Source organism: Protopterus annectens, chromosome 9.part0, assembly GCF_019279795.1.
Source record: "Protopterus annectens isolate FY-2018-M chromosome 9.part0, PAN1.0, whole genome shotgun sequence".
Classification (NCBI taxonomy): domain Eukaryota; kingdom Metazoa; phylum Chordata; order Ceratodontiformes; family Protopteridae; genus Protopterus; species Protopterus annectens.
The window spans coordinates 1,197,972,647-1,197,985,379 of record NC_056743.1 but is presented as its reverse complement, the minus strand read 5'-3'; the positions used below and the strand labels follow the sequence as shown (position 1 = coordinate 1,197,985,379).

Genomic DNA, 12,733 nt, shown 5'->3' with positions numbered 1-12,733 from the left:
CCTTTACATTAGCTGCTGAGGGAGGGGTTAGACTAGACTATGACAATTTCCCTCATTGCTGCCTGTGTGATGGCCATCTTTTGAACAGTGCTTGCCCTGGCGATGGGAACACATAGGTGAGTGTCAGCTAGATGATCAGCAAGGGTGGAAGCAGAAAACAGGATTAAAAAAATCTGAACCTCTTCTTCTCTGCCAAGATTTTATGGCCTCCTGGAGGATGCTGACACCCCTGAAAGAGAGGATAAGGAAGTTATTGGGCTGAAAATATCCATGCAGCTAATCTTAAGAGCCAGAGGTTTGGGTACACCAATGTTCCTACAAACTGTTGTGCTGTGAATGCAGAAAAGTCCCTTTTGGTCATCTGGATTAAAAGAGAAAACCACAGTTGTCTATGCCAGAGGGGCACCACCAGTAGGACCCTATCTCACTTTGTTCTGATCTTTTATAACACCCTTGGTAGCAGTGGCAAGGATGATGGGACATAGAGGAGAACGCCATGCCACAGTACGTTGAATGAGTCAACTTGTCCAAGCATCTGAGCATGGAAAGCTAGAACAAAACAATTGCAGCTGGTGATTTTTACTAGAAGCTGAAAGGTGGAGTCTATACAGGTGACCTATGTGTAACTTACCAGGGTCTAGTTTCCACTCATGGTTGCTGATGTTGAGCCTGCCTAGTTTGTTCAAAATTACATTTCTGGCTGCAGTTATGCAACTTATTGTAGGTGCAGCATAAGCTCCACTCTCGGTCTTTACATCATTGGGGATACCCTGCAGAAGTAGGAAAAGTGAGTCACCTTTGCTTGTTTATATATTACACAACAGTGGTATTGTCAATGACTGATTCATGTCAACAGAGCGACTGAAATCCGAGTGAGAGCAAAATCTCTAAATGAAATTTGCTGAAACTATTTTCAGCAAGCCTTGGAGGAAGTCTTTTTTTTGCAGGGGGCAAATTACAGGGTAGCAAGACCTCCCTGTACCCCCTGACATATGGGGTAAGACTCCCACCTCCAAACTTATATATTCCAACTCTGAGAAGTACAGCATAACAAACACTGTATACAGCAATAAGAGCCTAAGAAATCATCTGCTGGAAGAAAGTGTGACATTATGATGGTGTCACAACTTTGAAATACACTAATATTCACACTGTTGTGGCCTGATGCAATGTAAAGAGTTGCTTTTGTTATGTAGTCCTGAGACAGCCATCTTGTATGTATGTATATACATATATGGCACCAGATGCTGGTGGTAGACAACCAGGATTGGAGTCCACAAGCTATTTATGTGCAACCATATAAACTGGCATACTTCACAGTTGGGGGTAGCTCCAAAAAACTGGAAGATCTTCCCGCTTCCCTTTCTGCAGCCTGTGGAGGAAAATATGTTGCCCTTTACATCTTGGATAGCCAGTAGGCGTGTCTGCGAGGACCCTTGCTAGAGAAACTGAAGCTTGTTGGTTGAAAGCCCTGCACAGGTTCATAAGTTCATAGGTGACTACTAGGCTAATGGCACAAGAGCCTTTGTCTAGCCAATCGTACCTAGGATATGACAATATTGTATTTTAATTCCCCAGATATTGGATTGTGTGATAACAGGGTAATGGGTCTTTGGGTTAGGGATATTATCAACAGGTTATGATTACCAGAAAGATGCAAATTAAGTCAGTACTACTGTTAAGGTGAGTCCCTCGTGCAAATGCACTTCCCTGATCATACCAAACAAATGGAAGGCATTTCATGTTGCTCAGCAATTTGTCAACATATGCTAAACAGCAGCACAAATGCTATCCTCTAAAATGCATTTGTGTTCGTGTGTTAGGGTGGAACAGAATACATTTTCATTCAAGATTTCCATTCACTAAGTGCAGCTGTGACAGCTGTCTTCTTTAAGGCAGACGGACAAATGCATATGCTTATCACCCTCAGCAGTTTTTCCCAAGAGGCATCTCAGCTGTGTGTCTAAGTGTACTGCAAAATTGTTTATTAGTTAATCAGGTAACTTATTTGAGTCTGTTGAAGGCAACTTTTTTAATAATCACAGCCTGGGTCAAATAGCACACAAAAGCCCTACATCACAAAGGGGATCACTAGGCATTCTCCATGTGATTTCACATTCCTATTTACTCTTGATGACAGCTGCCAGCAAATGGCAGCCTGGTAATTCAGATACATGCACCTACATTGCATCTGTATCCTCTGTTCCTCCTCAGAGGGATTGTGGCAATCCATCCTATCCACACTAGCTTCTATAGAAACACAAGATGCTAATTGAACCAAGATTGTTTGTGTCATAATCTGGCTTTATCCTCTTGCATCAACAGCTGCACCAACATTAAGTTCCAATTTTAAGAATGTCTGGACTAGTTCCATGTCATTTTAATGAAAAGCAATATTATGAAAGTCATAATACTGAATGTACAATACTGAGATGTCAATATGTTGAAATATTAAAATGTTGAAATCAAAATACTTACTCCCCTATATTTGTAGAGAGGTGGATTTTGCCCCCACCCCCACCAGGACATATGTTAGCACCTGTTTTCAAGTTTCACTAACAAAGGAGTGAAATTATTTGTTGACTGGCTATGTACTAGTATAGTGTATATCAGAAGCATGGCTGTCTCAATCACCACCCTGTACAGATACTAATAAACCAATTGCTACATTCTAGCAATCAGATTATTGCAGTTCCATCCACACACCCCCAGCAAAAAAAAAAAAAAGTTCACTGTAATAACCTGATGGATTCATTGTAGCCTTCGGATTGTTACATCCATAATCACCTCAGCTAGTTCTTCAACTGAAAAAAAAAACAATTCATTGTAATAACCCTTTTGGGTTATTACAGTTATTACAATTATATAGTTACATTCATGCCTACCAGGTAGAGTAAAGAAAAAAACAAAACCAGGATGATGGATAGCCAATCATACCCTCCCAACACTTTGCTCCTGGGGCAATTGCCCCTCTTGCCTCACCCTAGCTACACTTCTGGTGTACATATACAGTGGATATAAAAAGTGCACATACCCCTGTTAAAATGCCAGGTTTTTGTGATATAAAAAATTAGACCCCAATAAATAATTTCAAAACTTTTCCCACCTTTAATGTGACCTATAACCTGTACAATTCAATTAAAAAAAGAAATCTGTTAGGGGAAAAATATAAAAAATAAAAAAGCGTACAATAAGCTGGTTGTATAAGTGTGCACACCCTTAAACTAATACTTTGTTGAAGCACCTTTTGATTTAATTACAGCATTCAGTCTTCTTGGGTACTCACCTGCCATCAATTAAAGAGACTCTGATTAACCCCACATAAAGTTCAACTCTCCTAGTAGGATTTTCCTGACATTTACTCAGTTGCCTGCTACAGCAGATGCCAGGGTTCACAGGGAGCTTACAAAGCATCAAAGGCATTGTTGAAAGGTATCAGTCAGGAGAAGGGTACAAAAAAATGTTCACAGAATTGGATATACCATGGAACACAGTGAAGACAGTCATCAAAAAATGGAGAAAAAATGGGATAACAGTGACATTGCAAAGAACTGGACGTCCCTCCAAAATTGATGAAAAGACAAGACAAAAACTGGTCAAGGAGGCTGCCAAGAGACCTTCAGCAACACTGAAGGAGCTGCAGGAATTTCTGGCAAGTACTGTTTGTGTACTACATGCGACAACAATCTCCCGTATTCTCCATATGTCTGGACTATGGGGTAGGGTTGCAAGACGGAAGCCTTTTCTTACACAGAAAAACATCCAGGCCTGGCTAAAATTTGCATCAAATCTCCCAAAAGCATGTGGGAAAATGTGTTATGGTCTGTTGAGACCAAGGCTGAACTTTGTGGCCAGAATTCCAAAAGGTACGTTTGGCACAAAAACAACACTTCGCATCACCAAAAGAACACCATCCCACTGTGAAGCATGGTGGTGGCAGTATCATGCTTTGGGGTTGCTTTTCTTCAGCTGAAACTGGGGCTTTAGTCAAGATGGAGGGAATTATGAACAGTTCCAAATACCAATCACTTTTGGCCCAAAACCTTCAGGCGTCTGCTAGAAAGCTGAAGATGAAGAGGAATTTCACCTTTCAACACAACAATGACCCCAAGCATACAAACAAATCAACAAAAGAATGGCTTCACCAGAAGAAAATGAAAGTTTTGGAATGGCCCAGCCAGAGCCAGATCTAAATCCAATAGAAAATCTGTAGGGTGACCTGAAGAGGGCTGTGCACAAGAGATGCCCTCACAATCTGACAGATTTGGAGCTTTTTTGCAATGAAGAGTGGGCAAATATTGCCAAGTCAAGATGTGCCATGCTGATAGACTCCTACCCAAGAAGACTGAATGCTGTAATTAAATCAAAAGGTGGTTCAACAAGGTACTAGTTTAAGGGTGTGCACACTTATGCAACCAGCTTATTGTACGTTTTTTATTTTTTATATTTTTTCCCCTAACAGATTTGTTTGTTTTTCAATTGAATTGTAAAAGCTATAGGTCACATTACAGGTGGAAAAAGTTTTGAAATGATTTATTGTGGTCTCATTTTTTATATCACAAAAAAACTGGCATTTTAACAGGGATGTGGACACTTTTTATATCCACTGTATGCTATTAGTGGTTATTTTGAGTTCAAAATTGTAAAGTTTCAACATGTTGACATTTCCAGATTTTGGAGTCAGTAGTCTCACTTTGAATGTACTACTATTTAATAAGTTGTTATGTGTGTTATAACCAGAAGAAAAAAATAAAAAAGATGCCCATGCACACCAAATACCTGTTATACTGTTTTGTCTGCAAAGTAGTACCCAAGGAAATTGGAAGAGACCATAGAGCTCCAGGCCGGAGCTGCACCACTCAGTTATAGATCGCCATCCCATTTTTGCATATAATATGTATTGGTAGGCAAGAGACTGAGCCTGGTGAACACAGTTCCATATGCAGTTAAGGTCAGTAAAACAGCAAATTATGAATTCCTCTCTCAAGGACATAATTTATACACAGTTTCATCTACATTGTCTCCTTCCTTCCCACAGAGTAGGTGCACGATATCCTTGTTCCAAGGTCAATCATACACACTTACTCTGTGGATCCACCTTCAGTAGATTTTGGGCAGAAGATCTATCATGGTGTTAACTAACTGACAAGAAAAAGGTATTACATTTCACCCACATGAGCCTTTTAAGTGAATTACATGTTTACCAGCAGGTTAAATTATGATTCCCCTCCACCAGTCTGAATTGACTAAATAGCTGGGAGCAGATAAAACCTATAATTTCAAAAATTATACTCACACAGCTGCATACAGACCACCACAGGCAGAATGGAAGAAGCCCCGAACTATCGTGTGGAGTATGAAGGTCAAATACTGCCAAAAAAAGCAAAAACAGATTTTAACAACATTCATTCAGTTTCTTTTTTTCAGAGTTTTACTTTTGCTTACAGTTCACTGGATAGGTCGCTACCTCAGACATTAATCTTTTCTGTCCACTGCTTCTGCCCCTTTATGTTCCATTCTAGATCCTTGGGCATGCTGCCTAGATATATACTACTGTACCCCCACCCCACATACACATACTTTTTAAAATCACCTAATCAAACAATTAAATCTAGCATTAAAATGCAGTCAGGTTTGAGTCCTGCAGGCACTTATGTACTTTGTAAAACAGAAGAGATTATTTAAGATGATAAAAGTTCTAAAGTCATTTTTGTGTCTAGTAGATTTTAGCCAGTTATAAATATAAATAAAATGTAATACTTTGAACAATTCCACCCAGAATAGTAAGTCTGTTACCTTGATGTGCAACTACAGTCATTGCATCACCAGACATAATACCATCCATTTCTGATGGTGATGAGAAAACTGCTTCTAGTGGAACTGACCCTCAGGCTAAGTACTACTACTTTATTTAGCAAGCTACGCTGTCCCATTACTGAGTGAAACTTATGTTGCATTTCTTCTGTTTGCACAACACACCACTCCTAGTTCTCCTGGAGTATGTGAAAAGGGCTATGAGAGAAAAAAATACAGACGTCCTTCAGATTAAATACATGCTGCTTTACTCTGTCCTTTTCTTATATCACAATAACAAGGAAACTATTTCTCATATTTCAGACATATGGAGGTCATGCTAAATAGGTGGTACTAACATGTAATACTGGCAAAAGTACAGTTGCATAAGTCCTACGTATCTGTAACAGTAGATGTTTGAATTTCTCACTGCCTCATTGGCATATAGGTTATGTGCCTGCACATAAACACACACTGGCAGCTTTCTCGAGCTCAGAATCCCCTCCTCTGATTCTTTGTGACAGGGGATTGGGGAAGCTTGACCCCTATCACAGAAAGTTAGTTATTCAGCCTTTTAGTGCTGACTACCAAAGGATTTTTATATCATCCTCTTTTTTGGTTCTCAAAAAGAGATAGCATGGAGATTACTGAACCAAGAAGGACCAAAAGCAACAATTGACTGAAACCAACCAACTCACAGCCACAAAATACCAGCACAAATAACAGAAGCCAACCAACAACACAACAAGATTAGATACCATCAAACTATATACAAAATTAGGAGGATGGTGGGTGGGTGTTGCCACTGAGGCAGTGTGAAATTCAAACATCTGCTATTACAGGTAAGTAGGACTTACACAAACTGCACTATGTTCATCATTCACACTGATTCAATGGCATATATGTAGATTCCCAAAGCTTAGTCTACCTGGGAGGAGGAAGGACTAGGATCCAGAAACCCCTGGAGAATGGTCCTCACAAAACCTGCTCTGGAACTTGAGAAAGAATCCAGTTTGTACTGCTTTGTGAAGGTATGAACAGAGGATCAAGCTGGTGCTTCTAGAATGCTTCTACAGTCCACTCCTTTCCAATATGCCACCAAAGAGGATAAGGCTCTGGTGGAATGTGTCTTAACCTTGCCTGGAATAGATTTATTATGGTAGGAATAACAAAAAACAAAAAACAAAAATAGCAGATGAGAACCATTGAGCAATTGTTTGCTTAGAGACAGGTTGACCCTTCTTAACCACAAAATAGGAAATAAAAAAAATAGGAAATAAAAAGCTGTTAAGCTTTCTTGAAGGGCTTAGTTCTGCCAAGGTAGTACCTGAGCTGCCTGTGCACATCCAAGGTATGGAGAATCTCCTTTCTCTTGATTTAAGGTTCTGGAAAGGAAACTGGGAGATGGATGGCTTGATTCAGTACAAATTCAGAAACAACTTTTGGCATGAAAGAAGGATTAGTGCATAAAACAACCCTGTCCTTGTAGAAAATCAGATAATTTTGGCCAGCCATAAGAGCTTGCAGCTCAGAGATTCACCTTGCAGATGGCAGAGCAATAAGCAAAACAATTTTCCAAGTAATGAACCTTAGATTAGCCAAAAGGGAGGTTCAAAAGGAGATCAAGTCAATTTTTCAAGAACAATGCTGAGATCCCAAGGAGGGAGAATTTGCTTTTGAGGGGGTCTCAAGTGCAACACTCCTTTCATAAACTGTTTAATCACAAAAAAAGACGAAAGAGGGGGATCTATGGGCAGACAGCCTGAGATGATGTCAAGATGTACCTTGAAAGATGCATAAGGTAAAACATTGCTGAGTAGCTCACACAAATATTTTAAAACCAGAAGGGTAAACACCATACCTGGCCCTCTGATATCAGTTAGACACCACCTAGAAAACCTCTTCCACTTGTAAACACACAATTTTCTAGTTGCAGGTTTTCTTGGCTTCTTCAATACCTGCTGCACATCCTCACGCAACAGGTGCCTAAACGGTATCAAGACAGAATCATCCAGGCTGTCAGTAGCAATTGCTCTAAGCTGTGGTGTGCCAGTTGCACCTGACACTGTATGAGCAGATCCAGAGTGTGAGGAAGCTTGTGGTAATTGTCCTTAGCCAAGTCAATTAAAAGGGAGAACCAACTTTGTCTGGACCAAAACAGAGTCACCACAATAATCTTTGGTACTTCTTTCTGAATCTTCAGAAGTATCTTGGATATTGATGGAAATACATAAAGGAACATTCCCATACAGTGGAATGAGAATGATTCTGTTCTCCAAGCAAGGCTGCAAGGATGTCTCAAACAAAATTTTTCCAACTGTCTATTTCGAAAGAAACAAACAGAACTATTTGAAGTGTTTCACACATCTCGGCCAAATCCACCCATATTTTGTTAGGTGGGTTGCAAACTGGCTCAATGATAGAAGTCATACGGTCAGAATAGGGGACTCCACCTCCTCCAGCAGACCTGTAACCAGTGGTGTTCCACAGGGATAAGTTCTGAGACCCCTACTGTTTGGAATCTACTTCTCCAAAGTACAGGCTAGAACTAAAGGACTATGGCTGATAAAGTTTACTGATGACTGCAAACTGGGAGTGATCAATGAAACCCCTAGCGATGTTAAGATCCCACAAGAAGGTCTTACGCAGACTAATGACTGGTGCTAAAGTCATGGTCTTACACTTAATGCAAAAAAATGCATTATCATCCCCTTTGGCAAGGGGGATGTTCCTGCAAACTACCACATCAATTGCAATACACTAAGCACACAGTCAGTGGTGACAGGTCTGGGCACACAGGTTGACAGCAACCTTATCTTTGATCACCATGCCTCCACAGAGGTAAGAAAGGCATTTTATATAGCTCATCTCATAAGTAAGGGCATTGCCTCCAGAAAAAAGAGGTTATAAACCTCCTGTATTCTTCCCTCATCAGGCTAATAATATAGTACATGCTCCCTTTGGTATGTTTCATTCCAAACACCTGCAGCAATTGGAGACATCACAAAGGTTCCTTACAAAGAAAATTCAGGGTCTTCAAGATCTGTCTTTTGCAGACAGACTGAAATCATTGTCACTTTACTCTGTGTTGTACAGACTGCTCAGAGGTGACTTGTGCCTTGCATATAGAGCAATCTCTGACCCAGCTTTAATGGAAATGCTGCACATTCGCAAGTCAAATAGCACATGGCTCACTTGCTCAGTGGACCTTAACTTAGTATGTGACATCAACAGAACTTGCTGGAGAGACAGATCTGTCTCACAGATGTCACCCCACCTTTGGAACAAGCTTGTTATCATGTTAAATATCCATACAAACCGAACTGGAACAACAAAGCCACCACGTAAATACTTCGTTCTTCACACATTTAATAAAATAATAAAAACACTAAAAAATTTAGTTAAGCTCTTTTATTCTGTACCAAGAATATCTTCAGAACTGAATAACAATTACTTCTAAACTATATATATATATATATATATATATATATATATATATATATATATATATATATATATATATATATATATATATATATATATATATACCAGTCACCCCAGCCCTTTAATCACATGCTTTTAATTAACCAAATTATCATAAGGAAACTATGAACTCACAATTCATAATGCTTTAATCTTAAAACAGGAGTTATAGAGGTACCCTCTGTGATGCCCCTGCACTGGCCCAGTAATCAAGGAGCCTCAATCCTCATCACTGGTAACAGTAGGGACGTGTACAATGGGAAGATTACAAGTACACACACAGTAAAGTGCAATTTCCCTTAAGAGCACACAGAGATCACAGTGAGTCTGGGGTTGGTTTCTCCCGCTTTCTCCAGATCCCCAATAAGACTCCCCACTGGCACAGCTATAGGGTTAAGATCTCAGCTGAGGGGCCAAGCCAAGACCTTCAGCACCGTTTCTGTCCAACCAGTGTTTTGTGTCCCTGCCCAAACACCTGATACACACACTTTGAGATATGGTTTCTATAAAAACACACACACACACACACACACACACACACACACACACACACACACACACACACACGCATGCATGCGCATGCATGCACACACACACACACACACACACACACACACACACACACACACACACACACACACACACACCTGGAAAAGGCTGGTGCAGGTTTACTAGCTATGCCCCCTTCTCCCCAGACTATAAGGTAGTTTCCACTGCCATCAACCCCTTCTTATTAGCTACTATAAGGCCCATTACAAAGGGTGTCCAATTCTACTGTGTAATGTTACTATTATCCAAATGGTAGTTTTGACCAAGAGCAAGGCTAATTAGGAGGGGCTTGTACAGTGTCACCAAATACATGTGCAAGTACTCTAAGAGCTTAAATATGTCTCACAAATATCATCCACAAAGATAGGTTTACATATACTTAATAATAAATAATAAAAGAATAAGACAATACTCAGTACATAGACACAGTTGATGATGTTATATGATTTGCTACTGGAAGGTCTTATTACTAGGAATGAGTATGAGTTTATGTACAGTGATAGACCTAAAGTAGCGTCCATTTTTTTGAATACCTAAATTGCATAAAAATATCCACCAACCACCCTTCAGACCTATTGTTGATGCAAAACGTTCTAAAACATTTTTTATTGTGAAGTTCATAGACTCTAAGATGCAGAAGTATTTAAGCTACAGACGTATTTCTCGAGTTTGGGTCAAATATGTAAAGACGCTTGGCATTTTTTAGAACTATTGAACAAAGCAAATTTTCATCCTAATTCCTTTTTAGTCACCATAAACATGAACAATTTATATTCAGTCTTCCCCATAACATGGGATTATTGTGGTTTGAACAGCAGCTTTTTAACTTTGAAGGTTTGACAAGGAAAATATAAAAACTATGGTCACCCTTATGGAAATAGTGTTAAAGAACAACTTATTATATTTTGAAGGGCATTACTTTCGACAAACCATAAGGGTGGCCATGGAAGCAGTGTGTGCTCCTCTGTTTGCGAATTTTGTAATGGCAGAGTGGGATGAAAAATTCATATTTAACAGTGAATATGCAAACAATTGGAGTTTATATTGTTGTTTGTCTGTCATTGTTGAAGCTGACCAAGAACATCATGTTGAGGAGGTTGACTGAGTATGGTGTATTGAGCTGTGGCTGATCAGTCCGATGCGGGCTTGGAAAGCTCTGCCACACGTCAGGCACTAGTGGTCTGTTGGATTGGTTGACAAAGAGTTAGCTGTGAATTTACACAGCTCACGCTTCCTCTGCACCTCTGCAGTCTTGCTCTGCTCATAGAAGGTAGCGCTTTTGCTGATACAGCTTTGCCAGGTAGGGCAGTCTTGCGCTAGTGTTTGCCAGGAGTCCAGGTCAATGCCAAAGGTCTTCAGAGAGACTTTCAGCATGTCCTTGAAGTGCTTTTTCTGCCCACCTTGTGTGCATTTGCCTCCTACGAGTTCACTGTCTCTTGGGGAGGTGTGTGTCTGGCATATGTACAAGGTGGTGTGCCCACCTAATTTGGGCTCTCCTCTGCAGTGTGTAGATACTTGGCAGTCCAGTTTGAGAGAGGACAACTGTGTCTGGAACTTTGCCCTGCCAGGTAATTTTCAGCAGCCTTCTTAAGCAGTTCATATGGAAGCGATTCAGCTTTTTGGCATGATGCTTGTACACAGTCCATGTCTCACAGGCATACAGTAGTGTGGGCAGTACGACTGCCTTGTACACCTTCAGCTTTGTGGACAGTTTGATGCTTCTCCTCTCCTATGCTGACTCCTGGAGCCATCCAAATGTGGAGCTTGCGATATGTGTGTCTACCTCATTGTCAATGTTCACAAATCTGGAGAGTGTGCTGCCGAGGTATATAGACTTGTCAACAGCCTTCAGGATCTCACGTTCACTGGTGATAGTTGGTTCCACATACGTCTTCTGCCATGTTGTATGATACAAAACCTCAGTCTTCTTAGTACTGATTGTGAGGCTGAAATTTCTGCAGACAGTGGAAAAGCAGTTCATACTCTGCTGCATCTGGTTTTCTGTGACAGCACTGAGTGCGTAGTCATCTGTGAACAGGAAATCACGCACAAAATCCTCTTCAACCTTGGTCTTGGCCTGTAGCCTCCACATGTTGAAGAGCCTGGCATCAGTCCTGTATCTGATCTTGATGCTGGTTTCTTTGTCATTGCAGAAGCCATCTGACAGCATGGCTAAGAACATCATGCTGAACAGCATGGGTGCCAGTACACAGCCTTGCATGACTCCATTGGTAACTGGGAAGGCATCAGAGGAGTCTCCATTGTCCAGTACTTGAGCAAGCATACTGTTGTGGAACTGGCACACCATACTGATTAATTTGCCTGGGCAGTCAAACTTCTCCATGATCTGCCATAGCCCCTCATGACTAATGCTGGAGTTTATATACACGCTTTTTGGATGACATATATGTTTTGTGGAATGACATGATAGAAAGATTGCAAACGTTTTTTACTTATATCAATAATACAGTTGAGTTTTTATCATTTACTTATTCTGCTAAGGAAAACAATAATACTTTTTTGGATGTTTTGATTAATAAGGATGTGGAAAAGAGATGTTTTACCTCTACTATTTGTCACAAGCCGACTTTTTCAAATAGTTATCTGCATTATTCCAGCTGGCATCCTAAACATCAAAAGAAGGCAGTAGTTAAGGGCCAGTTGATTAGGCTTATGAGAATGATAACAGATTTTGTTATGTTTGCCTTGAATGTGATAAGGTACTTCAGATGTTCACTTCCAGAGGTTACCTTGAATCTTTTTTAAGGGAAATTAAGGCCAAAGTGGTTATGAAGAGATCCTTAAGAGTATGTGTGTCCATCTTAAACAATGGTGGATAAGTAGCAAGAGAATTAAGTAATATAAGGAGTAACAACAACACCTTAAAAGCAGCCTTTATTACCACTTA

The 12,733-nt window shown here is 40.2% G+C and overlaps 1 protein-coding gene across 2 annotated transcripts in view; it reads right to left on the bottom strand.

The window, feature by feature from the left end:
• Positions 1-12,733, bottom strand: part of SLC43A1 (solute carrier family 43 member 1) — a 658,072-nt gene that overhangs the window by 45,274 nt on the left and 600,065 nt on the right. For both annotated transcript variants that reach the window (XM_044084117.1, XM_044084118.1), the window contains one exon: positions 5,297-5,370. In XM_044084117.1, coding sequence (XP_043940052.1) covers positions 5,297-5,370 — 74 coding nt within the window. The remainder of the gene's footprint in view (positions 1-5,296; positions 5,371-12,733) is intronic.